The 20,184-nt window shown below is 43.9% G+C and overlaps 1 protein-coding gene across 2 annotated transcripts; it reads left to right on the top strand.

The window, feature by feature from the left end:
• Positions 1 to 211: 211 nt before the first annotated feature.
• Positions 212 to 19,828, top strand: nat8l (N-acetyltransferase 8-like). 2 transcript variants are annotated; one of them, XM_069519147.1, is made up of 3 exons: positions 218 to 713; positions 2,087 to 2,251; positions 12,107 to 19,828. In XM_069519147.1, the coding sequence occupies exons 1-3, from the start codon at positions 410 to 412 to the stop codon at positions 12,472 to 12,474; spliced, it is 837 nt and encodes a 278-aa protein (XP_069375248.1). In that variant the 5' UTR covers positions 218 to 409; the 3' UTR covers positions 12,475 to 19,828. The 2 variants fall into 2 exon arrangements, with proteins under 2 accessions (XP_069375249.1, XP_069375248.1); XM_069519148.1 differs by lacking the exon at positions 2,087 to 2,251 and having other exon boundaries at positions 212 to 713.
• Positions 19,829 to 20,184: the final 356 nt, after the last annotated feature.

The following is a 20,184-nucleotide window of genomic DNA, read 5'->3' as shown; positions in this document are numbered from 1 at the left end:
ACCCCCCCCCCTCATGCATGGCTCCTCAAAATACACATTTCGCCGGCACACATGAACTGAGCCCGTTCAGATGCGGAGAGGACGAGCGAGCCTCTCCCTCCCTCCTCCCTCCATCAGCAGCGCCTCCACCAATCTGTGCAGCGGGAGGACCAACCCCTGAACCTGAGTCTACCCGCCCTGCCCGCTTATAAATACGGCTTGAATCGCACCGGCAAGTCTTGGTCGTCAGAAGCGCTCAGGGTTGCAGCAGAACATCCCCCTTCGTCTTACCCCCCCTTTCATCGTTTCTCTGTTTTTTAAGAAAAGAAAAACCCCCTCACGCGCATCATCCATTTTTCCATTCGCACTCTTTCATCACTTTTTCTTTCCCCTCCCGAGCTGCAGATTTGTGATTTTTGCGGCCAGTTGCATGCATTTTTCGTCTCCCAAAATGGTTTGCGAGACTAAAATTGTTGCGGACGAACACGATGCTATACCTGGGACCAAAAAAGAGTCGATCATGTGGAGCTCCCCTGCGTCCAGCGCGGCTCTGAACCCCGACGACGCCAAGGATGTGCGGAGAGATGCGGTTTTTATCCGCGAGTTCGAGCGCGGGGATCAGGGGGAGGTGCGCCGCATCTTTTACGAGGGTATCATGGAGAGGATACCCAACACGGCGTTCAGGGGGCTCAGGCAGCAGCCCCGGACCCAGTTTTTATACGCTCTTCTCACAGGTAAGTACAAGCGTTACTTTGCAGCATGTAGGCCGAGCCTCACTGTGCCGGCTCATTCACTCCCACAGGAACCACAACCAACTAACCGATGAATGAAAAAACTTCAATTTATTTACGAAAATGACCCCCAATGTGATTACTGTGCATTTTCATCCCCGAGCTCTCATCACAATAGGCCGAATGTCTCCGTTGCGCTCTCTGTGATGTTTCCACCCTGATTGTGATTCAGGCTGTTTTGAGGATCTGCTCTTAGATCCCACACACTCGAACGTTTCTCTGGCCCCAGTAGGCGATGTACAGTTAAGTTGAAATCTGTTGCACCACCACCCTGCGCCCTCGCAAACAAAAGGCATGGCACCGGTGCATGTGCGTAACCGGCGAGAGCCTCGCTGCTGCCGCCGCCGCTGCTGGTGTGATGACATGCCGCTGCCGTGAATGACTGAGTGAATGAATTTGAGGATTGGTCCACAGGGTGCGCGCACGTATAGCCCACCACAAAGCACCCCCCCACCCACCCCGGCGCGCCATCCCAACACACACAGCTATAGCAACATGCTCCGCGGCGCGCACACGCACCGTGCGCACCCCTCCCTCTCCTCTTCTCTCCCTCCGCCTCTGCACAGCAGTCAATGCGCCAGTCATGCACTGAACTCGTTTGCCTTTAGCTGTTGATGATGTTGCCGGCGCTAATTGGAGCAATTTTACGCATCGTGACCGCTGCTCATTAGGCACGTCGAAATCAAGTCTGCGCAGTTTTCAGCGTGAGAAAACAGCCGCTGTGTCAATGTGGCGTCAGCTCCACTCATGCACAGACACGTCGGCCCTGCCTGTGACCATCTCTGAACAGAGAGGAGTCATCACCCCTCCACATTCTAGCGCTGATGTCTCACACCACGCTGGCGTGATTTGGAGTCAAACAACTATTGTAGGTTAGTGCATGCCACGCAGCAACATGCTATGCAGCACCCAGCCTGACTTGAGTTTCCCTATGCGCCCCCCAGCGTCACATCCGACTAATTACTAACAACATGGACGCACATGAATCCACCAGGAGCATAATCTTTCTATGGAAAAGTCTGATGCTGTCAAAGTGTGTGGTCCTGCAGCCCCACTCACACTATGATGAATGTTACCTGTGTGAAACTAATCCTGATCTCTCTTTACCAAAGTGTTCACATTATGACAAAATCTGTTTCAAACATTGATGCTTAAAAATGTTTTGTTGAATCTGCTTTTTGTGTCTCTGTGTGTGTGTGTGTGTGTGTGTGTGTGTGTGTGTGTGTGCGTGTGTGTGGGGTCGAATTCCGCCAAAATCAAACATGTGATTCTCTCTTCTGACAGGTTTCGTTTATTTTTCTTCCATTTCTCCATAGTAATGTGCTTTTTCGTGACCAAATCGGTCACGCTGACCTTCTGTGTGCCCCTCATTCTCATGGGTGCGCGCTACTACTACAGCAAGAAAGTTATTCAGAGTTATCTGGACTGTGCTCTGCACACGGACATGGCTGACATAGAGGATTATTACATGAAACCCTCAGGTAAGACGTGGGAGAAAGATGCTCTCACTATAGTGTGCATGATGGGATGAATACATGTTGTCGTTTGACAATGCTCCACCACCAGAGTTGATTTAAAAAATGAACAAAGGGAAATGATGATAAAGACACGATTCAAATGTAGAAAAGTTTAGGTCTTAATGTTGCTGCAGCAAGAAGAATCAAACCCTCTTAAATAACCTCACTGAGAAAAGGAAATTGTGGGACCAACTTAAGAAATTACTTCAACTGGTAACAGTTGGTAAATAAATAAATTCCTTCAAGTTAAAGTTAACAAGTTATATGAATTGTTTGCTAACTTTAATTTGAAGAAACTTACATGTGGCTGGGTCTTCAGGCATTGCAGGGGCAGCTCATCAAATATGCCTGCCATGTCTCCACATTCCTCCTCTTCCACCACTCCTCCCTGTCTCTCTCTCTCTCTCCCTTCCTTCCCCCACTTGCTTCCTCTCTGCTCACAGGGGTGGGGGTGCATCACAGAGCAATTGATCAGGAAACTGCTGATACACTTTCTGCAGCAGGCCCCGGCATTGGCTCATTACCTCCTCTCTAGCTCCCGATCGGAAAAATCAATCCGCCCCTAGCGTGGCCCGGGACGATTCATTTCACTCAAGACTCAATCACTTCTGGGTTTGAGGAATATGATGGTTAACTACAGACACATGACACCTTTGTACATCCCCCTGCCCTGTAACTTCCCGCACACATACATCCCCTTTTAACCCAAACCACATGGGCAACATAAAAAGCTGGTGTTAGTTAAGCCAGTCAATTGCCCCCCCATTGTCTCGTTCTCTCTGACATTGTGCCCTCTGTCCTGGTAATCCGCTGCATACACAATTGCAATTTAGCATTCCCATTATTGCTGCAGGGCCATGATGGTTTAGAGGGGGTCAGGCACCACTGCTCCTGGACAATGCTAATGATTATATCCACGCAAACTGACTGGGCCCAGTGGGCCCAACACCTGGGCACCAACACGAAGACCTGATCGGGACGCACGTCAGACATTATGGTCATTTGTTTTAGCGAGTGACGTGTGTGTGTACAGGAAGCCACGAAGCCGAGAGCGAATGTGTACAGGACGCAACACTTGGTGTTGAACCGGTTTCGAGCAGTTTGGGTTATGAGAGTTTCTGTCCTCTCTGGCTTGAAGTGGGTGGGGCTCAGCCGGACCAATCACTGCACCAATCAGATGTCAGCAACATTTTAATGAGAGTCTGATCTAAAAACAGTTTTGCAAATGTCAACATCAGAGTTTTTGACTGCTAAAGTCTGAGTAAATGTTTTTTTTTTAAATATTTCCAAACAGTAACTTTAATGTTGTTTGTTGTTCGTCATGAATATTTCATGTTACAGATATAAGATTTGGAACCAAGTTTTCAAAGCTGGGTTTTGTCAGCGTCGAGTCATGAACAGTTTTATGTGTGAAGTCTAATCAGTCGACTCTGACTGACCACAGACTGCTCAGGAAATAGAAGCAGATTAACTAACTGACTGACTGACTGTACACAGCTACACAAATCAATACTCTCATCTCCTGTGTGTGATGTGATCACTCACTCTGCTGCCACTTAAGGCCAGCTGTCACCTTTTTCATTTGCCCCACAATAAATGAGCTCACGTAGGTGGAGGGGTTGTAAAGAAACCTCATGGAACAATGGCTGGGAGTGAAAATGTAGATGGTTCAGTCGTGCGAGGAAAAAAAGGATCAACAGCTTGTTTCCATCATATGAAAGCAGCTGGTGTTGTGTATTTATACATATATTTAATTTGAAATTAAATCATTTGAAATTTAAATTTAGCATTCAGATTTTTCAAGTCAAGCTGAACTCAAGCTGAAAATCATTTTGGAAGGATCAAGATCATTATTTGACTCAAACATCTCAATAACAAATTCAAATTGATGCAATTACCATACGACATCTGCTGGCATGAATCTAGTTGGAAGCGAAAAACCAATAAAGAGTCAATCTGGAGATCAATACGTCCTCCATTGGTGTGTTAACAGCTGCACTTCAATCACTGAGAGGGACAGAGAAAATGAAGACAAAAGACTCAGGGATATTTCATCCTCATAAAAAAGACTGAAATTATTTGTCCATAAGCTTTTATGCATGAGCAGCTGACCCTAATTCCTTGTTCTGCATTTATCTAATCCTTTTGTGGTCCCGCACCAGAAGATTAATCTATGTGGATGTGTCATCAGATACCAGGGTGCAGGAATCAGACAAGAGAGACAAGACATGTTTCCTCAAAATAAGCAGACAAGATTGATGAGTTACACTGAACTGACCTGGAAGTAATGGGAAATCAGTTTTGAGCGGCAGCACAGGAACAAGCCTGAACAAAAACTTACGGCTACACTGCAAAAGTCAAATTCAAATGTGGAGCTTGAACTTTTACCTTTGTGATTATGTCTAATTCAAGTCCATAGGGAGGTAACTTCATGATTTACAGAAACTACAATTGACCTCTCAGGAGTTGTTGTGCGTTGGCGTGACGTCTTAACAAAACAAAATAAAAAGACTCACATAACAAAGATACCAAGCATTGGCATGATACATATTTTTAATGTGGTGTTAAAAATCAAAAGCATTCAAAAACAGCCCAGCTAGAAACCATGTGGAGATGATGATGTTATATAGTTTGTTGACTAGTGCACCCACATTATCCAAAATGATCCAACAATGCTCCGTAACCTGAGTGTAACTTCAATACATGACCTCATCCATGAACAGGTTATGTGCCTGAGTCGGGCCAGGTAGATTTTCATCAGCAACTCCCATGATCCCACACTGCTTAACGACATAATCAGACTAGATCTTTTGTTAGTCTTGATAGAGAGACACTAAAAAAACATTAAAATGTTTCTAACACTGTTCATTTAGCCTTCTTTAGGTTTACCGTGTCACAGAAATATAAAAATAAACTTTGGCAACAACACAACAAACACCAGCTCCGTGTTTGAGCTGGGTTCACGTCAGGGCTTATCTCATCCGGCTGTGCTCACATGGTAGTTCACTTGTCTCTCTTCATAGGAAATGAATGGAACTACCGTCGCCGTGACGCATATTTAGTCTCATTGAGCAAAGGATGATCAAAAGCTTTTCGGAAAAAGGAAAATGACAGTAAACGCAGAAAGCATGTTTCCCAGGAGGTGGACGACTTACTCTTTGCCTTTAATTCGTTCCTTGCTCAATCACTGTAGGTCGCTGTGCAGCAGCTTAAAGCTTAAAAAGTGGATATAATATAATGAGTGCGGCATCGGACAATGAGCCGAACCCTCCCTGGCTGGAAGTGATATCAGTTCATCGACGCTGGATGTTTAATGAGGCGTCATCACCACTGCAGGGTCTCATCAAGGCAGGAGACTTTATAATACCTGCTGGTCAGTACCGCAGAGTATGTTTGTGTGTGTGTGTGTATGTGTGTGTGTGTGTGTGTGTGTGTGTGTGTGTGTGTGTGTGTGTGTGTGTGTGTGTGTGTGTGTTTTAGACAAGTCTGAGCTCTGCTCCAGGGGAGAGAGCGGCTTCCTGTACCGCTACCTGCTGTGCTTATTTTAGCTCTGAATGACAGAAAGAGGGGAACAGACAGAGAGAGAAGGGGGGTAGAGGGGAAATGTGTAGAGGGGAAATGTGTGAAGGGAGGGAAGGAGGTGCACGCTACATGAAATGGGGGCATCAGAAGGAGAAAGGGAGGGGGGTGCTTCTCAACTACAAGATATACTTTATGTTTATGTGAAAGAGAAATCAAGAGTGCGCTGGTACGAGGGTTCCATGGAGTATATTTCAGGCTCGTCAGCTAAATCACCTCAGATTAAACAAGCAATCCCTCCATCTATCCTCTCCTCCCCTATTCCTCCCTTTTGTTGTCGGCTGAGCTTTTTTTTTTTCCTACCTGTACTGGTCCTCCTCCTCCTCCTCCTTCTCTCTGAGTCTCATCACTGCAGTGGCCAGCTGGGTTGTCCATCAGTCATACAGGAAGCGATGCTTCCTCCCAGCCAAAGAAACAGCCTTCGGAATCTTCAAAAAAAGAATAAGAGTAATTTATTACCAATTAGTGACAAGCATATTTTTTGCTGTAGATAAAAAAAATAGAGAGAAATAGAGTGGAAGTCAGGAAGTCAGGAAATGACTTCCTGACTGTTGACAAAGGGCTTGTCTTGCAATGCTCAAGAAAGAGACAGAACCGAGCCCTGTGTCATCTTACTTACAAACTAACCAACAGATGAACAGGTTCTGCATTTTAGCAGAACAAAGTATGTATGACTAAAGTCTTAAAGTCTCATGAATGAGCTCACTAGTGAGAAACATAGAGGAAAGATGGACGACCACCATGTTGTCCTGCACATGAGTGTCTGACTGTCCCGGTCAGTTCATAGTGGGGAAAGTGGAGCCTTCACTGCACCATTGTCTTTGCTTTGCTCTGCAAGTACGTGAACATGTGTATCTGTTGTCTGTTGCGTGTTGTGAGGAAGTGGAGCCGCTCATTAATAATGTATTGTAATCTCACTGGCCTCGGCCTCTGCTTCACGTTCTGCTTAAATCAATACTGAACAAAGGCACTCATTGGAAAGAGCAGATGACGAGGGGGGGGGGGGGGTGCGGCAACAGCATCGTTAACTGCAGCGCTGTGCAATTTTCTCGCTGCTGATTCTCCGGTGACCGATCACGACGTTTGATTGCGACTGATAAGTGTTTTTAACGCCTGTTATCGATGGTGGGTGATCAGTTGTGTCGTCGATAGATCAATAGATTTCAGCAGAAATCCGCTTCAAAATATATAATGTGATTAATATTAAAGGGGCTGCAGTCACACTTTTTATGTCAGTGTGAAGAACACCCCGATGACCTTTGACCCCAGGGACTCAGGGCAAGTGAGCTCTGGTCGTAGTAGCCACGAGAACAATGGCATGTGCACAGTAAAGGGTAGAATGTGTGTCAAATGTGGACATGTACCTGTGTGCATACAAACAACATGTGTGGACACATTGATGGACAGGAAGGCAGTAAAACCAACAGTAAAGGGCCAGATAATGAGTTCCTCCGAGCTAATGGAAACATAAGAGAGAACAAGACGAGCTGTGGCAGTGTGTGTCTCTGTGAAGTGTGTACTGTATACACACAAACACACACACACACACAGTAACACACAGGTCAATGCATCAGGGCCGTGTTGGGCTTTAAAGCCAAGTTAATGGCGAAGGCTTCTTTTTTATAAATACACATGAATAATTCATTTTTGTTTAACGGCACTGTAAAGCATGTCTTGTGTGGGAAGGTCACCTCCTTTCACCCTCATTTGAAGAAGCTGCTGATGTGTTGGTTATGCATGACAGGTCACTGCATACTCCCAGCATGCACTCTGATCTGAGGAGAGCGGTGTGTCTGTGTGTGTCAGTGTGGAATTTAAAGAGGTTGTGTGTGACCTTTTAGAATAGACCAAGCAGCACTTTTCTCAGTTACAGGGAAAAGTCACACGATAAAGTAGAAAATAAAAGTTTTTGTAAATGTTAACATGTCTTCTTTATGCGTTTTATATTATAGAAGACATACTATGGGAGTGGTCACACTTGTGGGTCGAGTTTACCAAAGGCCTAATCACACACACTGGCAGAAATCCGTCCCCTAAACATCAACATACAGGAATCATTCCCAGGGAAACTGATGAAATGTCCCAACTTGCAATTTCACTTCCTGGATTTGCCCTTTTGTTTTTATTTGGGCTAAAATTAAATGGGTTCTGTCTTGGCCCTGTCATGTCTGATCGTTAAACCGAGTTTTGTGGAGATCCATAAATTGTTTTTCCCGTTCTGCTGACAGATAAACAAACTACGGACAGAAAACATTGAGGTCAAAAACAGCAGCCATGCCTTCTTGCCATTTAATCATACAGTGATGCAACAGTCTATGTTTGGTTTTTAGAACGCAAACAATTAGTAAGAATTCGATCGAGAATCGAGTCAAGCAGCTTACATGAGGTCTGACGCCCACAGAGCTGCGGAGTAATGTTTGGCTGACAGAGGAGTGCGCGGCAGCGCGGTGAGGCGGTGTCTAGACTGAACGCCTATCAACCGAATTAGCCCCCCAGGTTTCATCTGCAGGAAAAGAGAATAATCTCGTTAGACGCAAGTATGTGCTCCTGTGAGTTCAACTGTTCCAGTCTGAGTCTCTTTTCATACAGGGTTCATATCACAACATCAGCCTAGTATCTCACACTTATTAATATCCTTATGAAGTAGTTAGAGGAATTAGATGAAGAGTACACTAATCTGATTTTCTCTCGCAGTGAGTGAGAATCATTCCCGATGATTTCCAGAGCTCAAAGCTCTTCCTCCTCACCCTCGTCTTGATTGACTGTATTTTCTTGTCTTGAGATTTGTATTGTCCAGGTCCCCTCCCCCTCGGTAATAATGATAGATTTGCCGTCCTCCCCTCCTCCCCCTCTTGCGTTTGAATGCCCGAGCAGCAATAATGGATCCTTTCAGTCTCATCACTACTACTGGTAACACAGACGCCTCCTCCTCCTCCTCCTGCTCCTCCTCCTCTCACTCTTTCTTCCAGAGACGACAGACGAATGACTTTTTCTTCTTCATTGTTATGTTCTCTTCTAGTTTTTATCATTTTTTTCGGACATTCGTCAGACTTTCAGGCCTCTCATATACACATCAAAACACTGTGTTACTACTCTGTGCTGAGCCTGCTCCTCAATGAGTTGTTATCTGAAGTATTCGGCAGAAACGAGTGAAGGCAGATAGAGGGAGGACGAAAAGCAATTTCAACCATCCCGAAAGTGCATTGACAGCATTTCAGATGAGGAGTTACCTGCTGTTCAGGCTGGAGGTAAATTCAGGGGATCATTAAAGTTTAGTAGGCTTCTTCCTCTGGAGACCATAAACATCGATATGCATTTTCACAGCCGTCCATGCAATAACTGTTGAGATATTTCAACCTGTATCAAAGTCTTGGACCAACTGGGAGACTGATATTACCACTCCCAGCCCCTTGCCTCTAGCACGGCTGCAATCCCTTAATAAACCCACTTCATATTACTGAGTGGCCCACACAGCCTCGCTGAAGATCACAGTTAAGTGCCTTGCCCAAGAGAGGCTTTACAAAGGCTGTTCAGGGAAGGAGGAGAGCAGGAACGTCGCTTTCTCTAAACTAAGGGATTACCTAAAAGAATCTATGCACATATGCAACAGTAGTTGTACCTTTTATTTTGTATCAGTGGTGAAATTTCAGTTGCAGATGTGCAGAGTAGAGAATCTGGAGCATCTCTAGTTTATATAAATGGAGCATAACATCATGTCTTTCCTCTTTTCTTGAGCTAAAATATTCCTGTCTCCCTTTCCATGTCTCTCTCCTTCTTCCTATGTCTCAGGAATCACAGCTCACAGTAGAAATAGCGTTGTCTCTCTAAATCATTGCAGTTCAGTAGTGTCAGTATTGGATGCGGCTGATGTGAAGTTCCTTGGAGTTTGTTTGTGAACAGGATTACGCAAAAAGTACTGAACAGATTTCCACGAAACTTGGTGGAAGTTCAGGACAAGAGAGGACCCATCAAATTCTGGATCTTGATCAAATAAATCAGGCGAATTTAGGGATTTGAGTGTGTGTAGCTCGGTGCAGCTTTATCGAATTAAAGGGGACTTTTGAATCGGAGGTAGATGCCATTATTCTTTTAGAGACACTGTGTTAAGTAACTCACAGTCTGACGAGCAGAGAGGCAGAGGGGTGGCTGGCGTGCTGTCCTCATTCCTGGCACAGCCTCCGTTCAGACAGATGGTCAGGAGGGCTTTATGGAGGCGTGCCCCCCCCCTTTCCCTTCTACACCTCCAACACAAACACATGCACGAGTATCATAATGCCGGCAGAGCGCCACATGAGTCGACACCACCACTTTGACATCTGCCTATAAAGAAACGTCACTCCATTGTATTGGCTTAGGCTCCCAGACACTTACAACTTTACAAATCGCACAGACGATCTCTTTAATGCTCATCCGCCAGAGCTTTGCATGATCAACTTGACACTTTGGCACTTAGGCCTCAGACAGCAGCGGGACGTGGTTGTTTGCTGACTTTGGCTCAAGGTTTTTCATTATGTAGAAATTAACCAATGAAATTAGAAACTGACGCCAACAATCTGACCTACATCTCTTCAGAGACAGAGCAAACACGACGTTCTTTCATTTCCTGAGAGAAGGTGAAACTGCGACTGTGTATTCTAGCATATAATGAAAAAAATCAAACCGCAGCAGATTAGTGAAACAGTGGTGGCTCACTGGTGGGAAAGGGAGTAACTCAGGCTTTCCTGTTGCTGCGGCATCCCGCAAATAACAGTTGTTTGATTCAGTAAACAGAAGCCTCGAGTCAGATCAGCTTAATTCAAGCCTACAGGGGCATGAAATTCCATCTAACATGCGAGGAATCCAGCAGAAGCATGATGTTAGTGTGACTGGATGTGTGTGCATGTGTGTGACAGTGAGATTCAGCAGAAATAAAGGAGAGAAGCAGTTATTTGAAAAAGAAAGAGAGAGGGTAAGGACAGAGAGAAAGCATTAGGATTCAGAGCTCAAGGACAGACGGACACAAAGCTTTGCTCGTCCGCAGTCACATTTACTTTAGTACTGCCGCACACATCTATTCGCTAAATACAGTGGACATTGATGGAAGGTTACGTAAAAAAGACAGGCCTCACTATGCTATTTAAAAAAAGACAAAGGCAAGATGACCCATGACATTGTCTACTGAGATTTGAAACACCCTGGTGATTCAAATCTTTCTCTCTCGGGAGACGTTTTCTCTCTCTGAATCTGAACCGAAAGGAAACAAAGGTGTTTCCGTGAATTGACGCACAAAGAAAGCGAACAGCCATTAAGAGAAATCCAGGGTTAAGAAGTTATTTATCTTACTGAAGTATGATGAGTGAAAATAAAGTGAAAAACTTAGAAACTGCAGCTTTAGACTGACATTAAAATGGGTTGATATTGCAGCTCTGTACTTTGGTGGAGGAGCATTGTCTGCTGACATTTTAATCTATATTGGTCTAACCTTGTCTGTCTGTCTGTCTGTGTGATTGTCTGATGCGCTGCAGCAAGTTCCTGACACAGTATGAACTGCAGTGCTGTCTATGGAGCTCCCATGACAAAATAAGATTTAAATTCTTGTAATGCGATCACGTAATTGTGGAGAATTTATTTACTCCCCCCCCCCCTCCAAAAAACAACTTGTTTTCCTCGACTCTCTCTGAGATCTGAGTGTCTGCTCCACTACACTGTGAGCGCCCAGTGATCAGCAGCGCCCCGGTGGCTAATGCCATTAAACACCAGTCAGTCTCTGGTCTTCTCGTTCCCTCTACTCGCTGCATCTTCTGTTGGCTCAGCATTTACAACACGCTGACACTCACTGATAATGGAAACACAGGACGTTCATTTCTGGAGCTAAACACCCTTCATCCGTCCTTATTATCAGGTTTTTAAATCCAGAGATGAAGCATATTTTAAGAAAATTCTTTGTGATGGAATCAGATATAAAAATTTAAAGCGTGGGTGTCTCTCCAAAGTCCACAAATAAACACATTCGACATGTCAGTTAAATCAAATCTCTCGTTCTACAAGTGAGATAAATCTGTTATTACAATGATTTGGGGGCAGATAACGACTTTGTGACCTTTAAGTCTTTATGCTGAGCTACGCTAATCGAGCTCTGGCTTCTCATACCAAAAAGTCCAAACTTTCCCTGAACTAAGTTTTAACTACAGCCTTTGTGACTCTCAGCTCCTGCAAACCAAAACTAATTTGATCAACGTATCATGTCTTTGTTTCCGTCAGGCTCCTGTTTCTGGGTGGCAGTGTTGGACGGACGTGTGGTTGGCATCGTGGCAGCACAGGGCCGCGAGGATGAAAACACTGTTGAGCTGCGGCGCATGTCGGTGGACTCTCGCTACCGCGGCAAAGGCATTGCCAAGGCCCTTGGTCGTCGTGTTCTGGAGTTCGCGGTGCGCAACAACTACGCCGCCATTGTGCTCGGCACGACGGCAGTCAAGCTGGCCGCCCACAAGCTTTATGAGTCACTGGGCTTCCGTCGAACGGGCCAGAGCGAGGACTACAGGCTCCCCGGGATGAGCCGCTCGCCGCTGGAGAGGCTCTTCTTCCAGATCCGCTACAGTCGCTACCGCCTGCAGCTCCGTGAGGAGTGAGAGGTGACAGGGAGAGGGAGAGAGAGAGATGGAGAGGGGGAGATGGAGAAAGAGAGGGACAGAGAGAGAGAGAGAGAGAGAGCAACAACCTTCCTTCACCCGAGAGCCCCGACTGCATCCTCTCCTCTGACAGCTTTTATTTATTTTGTGTCATTAGAGATAACTTCAAGTTCACTTTTCTGCTATTTCATCCTTAAAGTCACTAACGTCTCTATTACTATTATGCCTTTGTTGCTGTTGTTTTTGTATTATACTTTTACATTTTAAATAAGAGTTTGTTTCTTTTTCTTCTATTTTATTAATCAATTTTTTAAGTAATTTTAGAACCTTTAGTACCTTTTAGTAAAGGTGCCCGTCCCTTTTCATTGTGGGATAAAAAAAAAAAAAAGGGTAATTCACAGAAGATCTCTGAATGGGACGCCAACCAGGCAGCCCCTTAAGATCATGTGACTCAGATCACTACCCCCCCTTTCATTTCTATTCCACTGTGCCCCTCTTTACCCCCCCCCCAACGCAAACCTTCCCTTCAGTCTGAGAATATTCCCTTAAATTCCCCTCAATGAGACGCAGGTTTATATACTTACATACATAATATGTGTATATATGGTAAATGGTCTGTATTTATAAAGCGCTTTTCTAGTCTTCATGACGACTCAAAGCGCTTTAGAGTACAGTTTATTGGGGCAATTCTGGATTCACTATTTGCCCAAGGACGCTTCAGAATGCAAATGGGAAAGACTGGGATCGAACCCCGCTCTACCCCTCAGCCACGGCCGCCCATACACACACACATATATGTGTCGGTGTGTGATGGCTTCCTTACGAAACGAAAAAGCTCTGCAATGATAATTTTTTGTATCTCACACACACACACACACACACACACACACACACACACACACACACACACACACACACACACACACGTCTCTCAAGACACCATATTGAAGCACAGCAAGTGTGTTGCTGACCCCCACAGTGAGAGAGAGAGGATGACAGGATGGTTACCGGAATATGCATGTGTGTATTCTGCAACCCAAACGGGCATGAATCAACACACTGCATCTTCCTCACACTGATTCCTCCTCATCCTCCTCACTAATAATTTGACTGGGTCTCTCCTTTCTTTCTATTTTGCTTTTCTTTGATTCACCATCAGTAAATCGCTCCTTTTCTCACTGGAGCAGTGGAGAGGGTCTCTGATTGGTTGAAGTGACAGGAGGGGTGGTGCTTTCTTGCGGCAAAGACACCGAGATACAATATAGCTGCATGTCGGAGCTTGTGTATGTTTTGTGTGATTGTTGGGAGCGTGTAACCGTGTGTGTGTTTGTTTGAGGAGGACATGGTTGGACGTACGACCATGACTAAAGAATCGAGCTATTTTTATTTTGCGTGAACTGACGCGCACTTTTCTCGCTATGAGTCAAATATTAACGAAACATTGATACTTTCTATTTGTACTTGTTTACTGAATGAAGGTAAATCCTGACATTTTGAATATGTTTACTATTTGACTGATAAATTAGTAATTTTATAACTTTAAACACATATTACCACATTGTAATATGCAAATTTTCAAAACTACAATGATAACACAGTAGCTGCAGTCTACACTCCACACACTTAATCCAGGTTATTGGGTGAAACAACTGGTCGACTGGCAATACTTGCATCCTACCGAACATTACTGAGCACAAATAGCAAATAATGATTTAAACTAATATACTGTCATTATTAACCCCTTCTCCCCATTTACCTACATTGTGAATAGCGTTGAAAACTCATGTAGCTAACTGAATGTCAAAGTTTCTCCCATAACACCTCTCTCCATCTCCATCCTCGGAAACATACAACCAGCAGTAGATTCAGCCATCCACTACTCTGAGCCTAAATTGTGTCATTACGTCATTTGTAAAAAGCAAATTTTAAAACAAAATATAACAAAAAAAATCACAAAAAGAAGAAAAAAAGAGAAAAAAAAACTGAATACAAACGTAATCGTCATGAAGTTAGCACTGACCCTCTTTGCCTTTCTGCCCATTCCCTTGAAACCTCAAATTCCCCCGTTCATGAATCTGTCTGCAACCCTGGGCTAGACCCCACACCTTCCATTTGAACCCTCCGTCAACCTCTGACCTTTCCTCGTCCCAGGCCTGACTCATTCCCCGCCCATCTCTGCATGCGCCACAGAGCCTTGCTGCACTGCTTTGATTCTATTTGAAGCTTGTTGGACCAACCTTAAACCCCCCCCCACCCCTGCTCTGATGCCATCTAGGCAGAATAGCGCTGCCTCTGCGACAATTAGTGCGAGGGGTGAATGGTAAAATGACTCGGTGTGTGTGTGTGTGTGTGTGTGTGTGTGTGTGTGTGTGTGTGTGCGTGCGTGCGTGTGTAGTTAAAGTTGACGCAGACATAGGATGCACTCACCAACTGCAGCGCTGCCTGGATGACATCGTGCCCGTCAGCCAACCAACTGTAGAATGCAAAAAGCAATGCAAGTGTGGCATGCCTCTGTACCCGGTGTGTGTACGGTGCCTGCCCTGGAAAAGTACAGAAAAAAACAACTGATATATATATATATATACACAAACACTCTATATAAATATATTTAAAAAGAAAATAAGCTTCTTTTTTAGATGAAAATTAAAAGAAATATGTGTTTCTTTGGAAAAAAAACTAAAAGTGTACCATTTGCATGAAATGTGTCTTTGAATGCAAATATCACTTTTCGGGGAGAAACTCCTCGCACATGGCATACAGTGGAACCATAGACTTGTGATTTTTTTTTATAACAGTTTTAATTTATTCTAAATGATCTTAGTTCTAAAGAGCGAGAATCTGTAGGAGGTAGCAAACCATTGTTTCAAAAATGATATCCCATTCTAAAATCTTTGTTAAATTATTTGTCTGCAGATTTGTCCGTCACTGGCTGGAGGCCGAGGGTTAGTTTTATTCCTTGTTCACAGTGGGAGTGAGGGCGTATTAGTGGAAACAACATCGCACTTCTTATGTTAAACTTGTCGTTAGGTTCCCAAAAGTTTAGCAGGAAGGAAAACATTTAGTGAAAGATGCAAAAGACCACAGGAAACGCACGCAGCGAAGTCAGGTGTCATAGGAAATCTTCAAACCCCCACAATGAAATCTAAAACATATACCTGTTTTCTTTTGCATCTAAATTCGGATTATACATTTTTAATTCCACTAGATTGACCTTCCATGGTACTAAAGCCTCTTCCACTGTGTGAAGGGAGACACACCAAGAAGAGGCTGAACCACCGACACGTTCTTTGTCTTTTAATTTTTAGTCAGCCCAAGGTTCCCCCCCCGTGAAGTTCTACAAAGTAAATGCGAGGGCACTAATGCACTGAAAGCATCAAACGGTGTAGTTTTCATGTGATGTTGTCATTGGGCCAACGTGCGGAGGATGCCGCACGCTACCTTGATGCATCTGCTTTGAACAGAGAGGGAAGAGAGAAGAGATTTTGTGATGTTTCTGGAGCAACAGATACCACTAACTTTCAAACAGTACTCACAAGCTTCCCATTAAACTAAGCAGCCAATCAGGTGACATCCAAACAACTGGATTTAGTTGAAGGTGCCGAAGCCTCTGAGACTAATTAGTCAGCGCTGCCACAGGGTTAAGGTCCTCAGTGTATGACTCACTCTGTGTAAGACCTTGGGTGAGGTCTTGGAGGCCGAGAGGATGAGAGATGGGCGTTGGCGGAGGTGAATTGAAAAATAAACCGTAGTCTGGATCTCGTGGACAAATGTGAAGCCTGTCGATGCTGAGCCATTTTCTGCTGCTGCCAATCTCAGTGTTTGCCTGATGAAATTTAAAATGCTCCTTTGTGTATTTTTGTTTTTTTTTTTGGAGGGGGGGGGGTTATTACCGGTACTTACTCCGAACAAAGGTATTATTCAAAACGCCTTCGCCAATTAATGCCTCATGCCCTGGAACCAAACAAGTTCAGATATCTTGTGGACTGCATGGCTTGAGGTTATAGCTAAAAGGTGATTTTTGAATTGTAAAGATGAAGTGCACTGACTATAATGCATTTATGTCTGTTTTGTACTTCATGTGAATGCTATGCTGCACCCTCACCTCCCGTTTGAAACTGGTATGGCGTACTCAATGTTAGAATGTAGTAATTAAACTGTATGCAACTTCTACCAGAGTGTAAATTTATAGACAAACCATGCCTCTGAAATGTTCTGCTGATGTACAATCCAAAAAAAAAAAAAACAATCTCACACTTTTTCTATTTGGGTTTTTCTGTGATTTTATTTTATTTTTTATTTTTTTGGAGTGAGAGTGTGTTTTCCTATCGGTTGAGGTTTGAGAACTATGCCACATAAAGGCTCCTCCAGCAGGAGAAGGCTATTTTGGTTACAAGTGCTTATCCCAAAAACACAATCATGTTGCTCTCTCTCTGATGGCAGACACAGAGGCACAAGCTGAGGCCATTGACGTCAGCGGTTTTTGTTATTCTAAAACGTGGTCACATTGAGTTCTGGTGGTTAAAATAACCAAACTGAAAAAAAAATAATTTTAAAAATTAGTCACGATCAATATTTTATTCAGTTTGTCTACTGGTGAAGGAGCATATCATTCAAAACTGCACAAATGTACAGATCCTGTGGGTGTGTTGTGTTACTCTGATGGTGTGTGTCCTAACTCAATGGCCTTGGGGGGCGAACACTCACAGGCATGAATGTAAACTGCCCACATGTTTGGTCGTAGAAAGATTTTTTATGTTTTTACTCTTTTCTGGTTGCTTGTTTTACTTTGTGGATGAGAAGAAAAGGGTGAAAAGCAGCTATCGCTTCTTTCATGAAGTGATTAAACCACTTCATTAGATGTTAGGCATTCTTTTGTGTGACTGTAAATAGCCGTATCACCACTATCGCCGATGTATTATTTACTGCAACCTGTCATCTTTATCCCGATGGAGTTTATTTTTGTCTCAGAAGATGGCTGTCGCCTGGAATGTTCCACCTAAGGAGGAGGGCGAGGGGATGAGGGAGGAATGTACCACATTGGCAGTTTCAAGGAGGGGGGGGACAGGGCGCGGAGGGGGGGAGGAGGACGTCTGCAGCATCAGAGCTCCACAGCATGGACTCCCTCTCTCTCTCTACCTCTGGTGAGGATTTTGCTCCACTGTGGCGAGAACATAAGGACTCACTCTGGACTGAGGCCACAGGTGCCAAGAACACATAAGCACTTGTAGCACAACTGTGTCTTGTTTTGCTATTACAGTACAGGTAGTTTTGATTTATTTATTTTTTATATTTCCTATAAGAATATTCTCCTGTATTCTTCTGACTGTATGTATCTTCAGCATACATAATATACAAGTCATGATACCATCATATTTAATTCGTACTATGACCCACAGCTATTTTTGGAGGAGGACATTTTCCAAAGACGACAGTAATTTCTGCATTTCTATTCCTTATGTGGCTCTATTTTTTTCAACACGACCCGAGACTGAACTATATTTGGTATTATTTGGAAGAATCCTGCCCACGTGCCATCTAATCAAGCAATAAATACAAAAAACACAAACTAATGACACACTATGTAGAAGGATATTATTAAAAACATGAAATGCTGCATTAATGTTACATCCCTTAGACTGTACCAATCAGTGGCAGCCAGTGTTGGTATCGCAACATTTACCACTCGCTATATCGAAGCCTGGAGGGGTGTTTGATTGTAAAATGTTTCAGTTTTTTGTATTTTCTTTACAAAGATGTGTTTTTAAAAACTCAAAAGTTGAAGTACACAGGTGTACCTCTGCATATTTGTAAAGATGTCAATAGGAAATGGGGGAAATGACTAGAGGGGGATAATGGATGCTAAAGAATGAGCAGCTCAAGCAGACAGGGAAAAAAAAAAAGATGGCGTAACCGGACTCTGAAAGTGCTGCGCTGAGCTTTTATTTAAACGCAAAGACTTCCAATACTACGGAGACATGCGCTGCAACTTTACCGTCAGTACAACTGAAATAATCCATTAAAAACATGCTGCAGCTACTAGAATCACAACAAGCAACCATGTTGACTCTTCTCTAAGTGGGATTCAAAGTCCTTTTTTGAATCTTCAAGTTAGTCACTGTAAAGATGTAAAGTATATTTTATTGTAAATAGCATCTGGGGGTCATTTTTACTCCTTTTGTAACAGAAACTGTGGATTTAAAATATATAAAATATATTTTAAAGATATTTACAGCACGAAGAAAGAGATTCTACAGTAGTGCAGGTGTCGTCATCTGTGCTACATCACAACAAATCCATACTGACTAATGGCAGCCACTTTCAGGGGAGACCATGCACGCCATCTTAGCCCTGCTGTCTCTGTCGCACGGTCCAGACACATCCTTCCTGGTCCCACCTGTCTGCTTGAACTCTCACGTCGTCAGAGGGTCATAATAGTAAAACCTGAGGCTGCAGCAGCTCTGTGATCTTATAGCACATTCCAGACATGGCTGTGAATATCACACAGCTCTGGACGGAGCTATCGAGCTACAGCGAGCTGCTGCAGTGCACGGGGCTCTCTCTGCTCCGGAGCACTGTCATGGCTGTTGTCTGTTGCCAGGAAACCAACCCGCACAAAGCACAGCAGGGGATTGATATGCAGCCACACTGTGGGGAGGCAGGCAGGTCAACCAGCCGGCCATGATAGAGCAATGGAAGGATTGATGGATAGATGGATGAGATGGATCAACTCTAGAGGGGAAGGGAGTTAAATTGTAACTGAGGGGGTAGGGGACCTCTAGGGGAGGGAAGTGTGCTTTAACCAGGGTGAGAATTTTGAGAAAAGAGGCCCTTAGGGATGTAAAGTAGAGCGATGAGTAAATAGTACCTGAGGCCCACTGGGTAAGAGCAGTTACAGGAAGAGAAGAGGAAGAAAAAAAAAAGCGAAATAGCACAGTCCAAATTATAGAGAAGGACAATGTGGTCTGCGGTTCTCGTGCACAGTACTGAAGAGAAGAAAGGCTCTGTGATTCAGCGGTGATTCCCAGGGGGGAGAAGGCTTCAGATGAAGGAGGGGGAGAGAGAGTAGATGCTGGTTCAACTGGTCTGCCCCGACCCCAGTGAGACTGACAACCTGGTTTTTATTGGGGTCTTTTAGCTTTCAGTTCCCTTTCTGCCATTCCTTTGGATGACTGCTGTTATTACCACACTGGGATTACTCTTATTATTGTGATTACTTACGTTTTCTTTTATACTGACAACAACTGGAACACTGTATAGATGTAAAGATGGGATTTCTTGCATTATGACGATGATTGAAACATGGATGTACATATATTGTATCAATTAAAAATGACGATGCATTAAGCTTTTATAAGTTGCAACTGTAAACTTATTTTTTACTGAAAGGGAATTATACGGACAAATTAGATTTAATGTCAGGTTAATGTCAGCAATCACGTACGCAAGGATATATCTGGCATGGTTTACTTACACATCTCATGGTCGCCATGGCAGCTGGTGGAAGCTTACCCTGTTGCCCTTGACAACTGGACTCCAGGGGACACTCAAGCCTTCACCTGTTAATAGGAAAAGGCCATTAAAGCAGCAGCATTAGTAAGTGGAATGATAACACTGATATCCTTTTCACATCTTTAAAATTATATTAAAATCAAAGATAAGAGGTTTTTACATTATTTTATGAATGCATTTACTGTATCAATGTATTTAAAA

Source organism: Paralichthys olivaceus, chromosome 22, assembly GCF_024713975.1.
Source record: "Paralichthys olivaceus isolate ysfri-2021 chromosome 22, ASM2471397v2, whole genome shotgun sequence".
In the NCBI taxonomy this organism is placed as follows: Eukaryota; Metazoa; Chordata; class Actinopteri; order Pleuronectiformes; family Paralichthyidae; genus Paralichthys; species Paralichthys olivaceus.
Note: the sequence above shows the minus strand (reverse complement) of the source record. Positions and strands in the feature narration are given on the sequence as shown.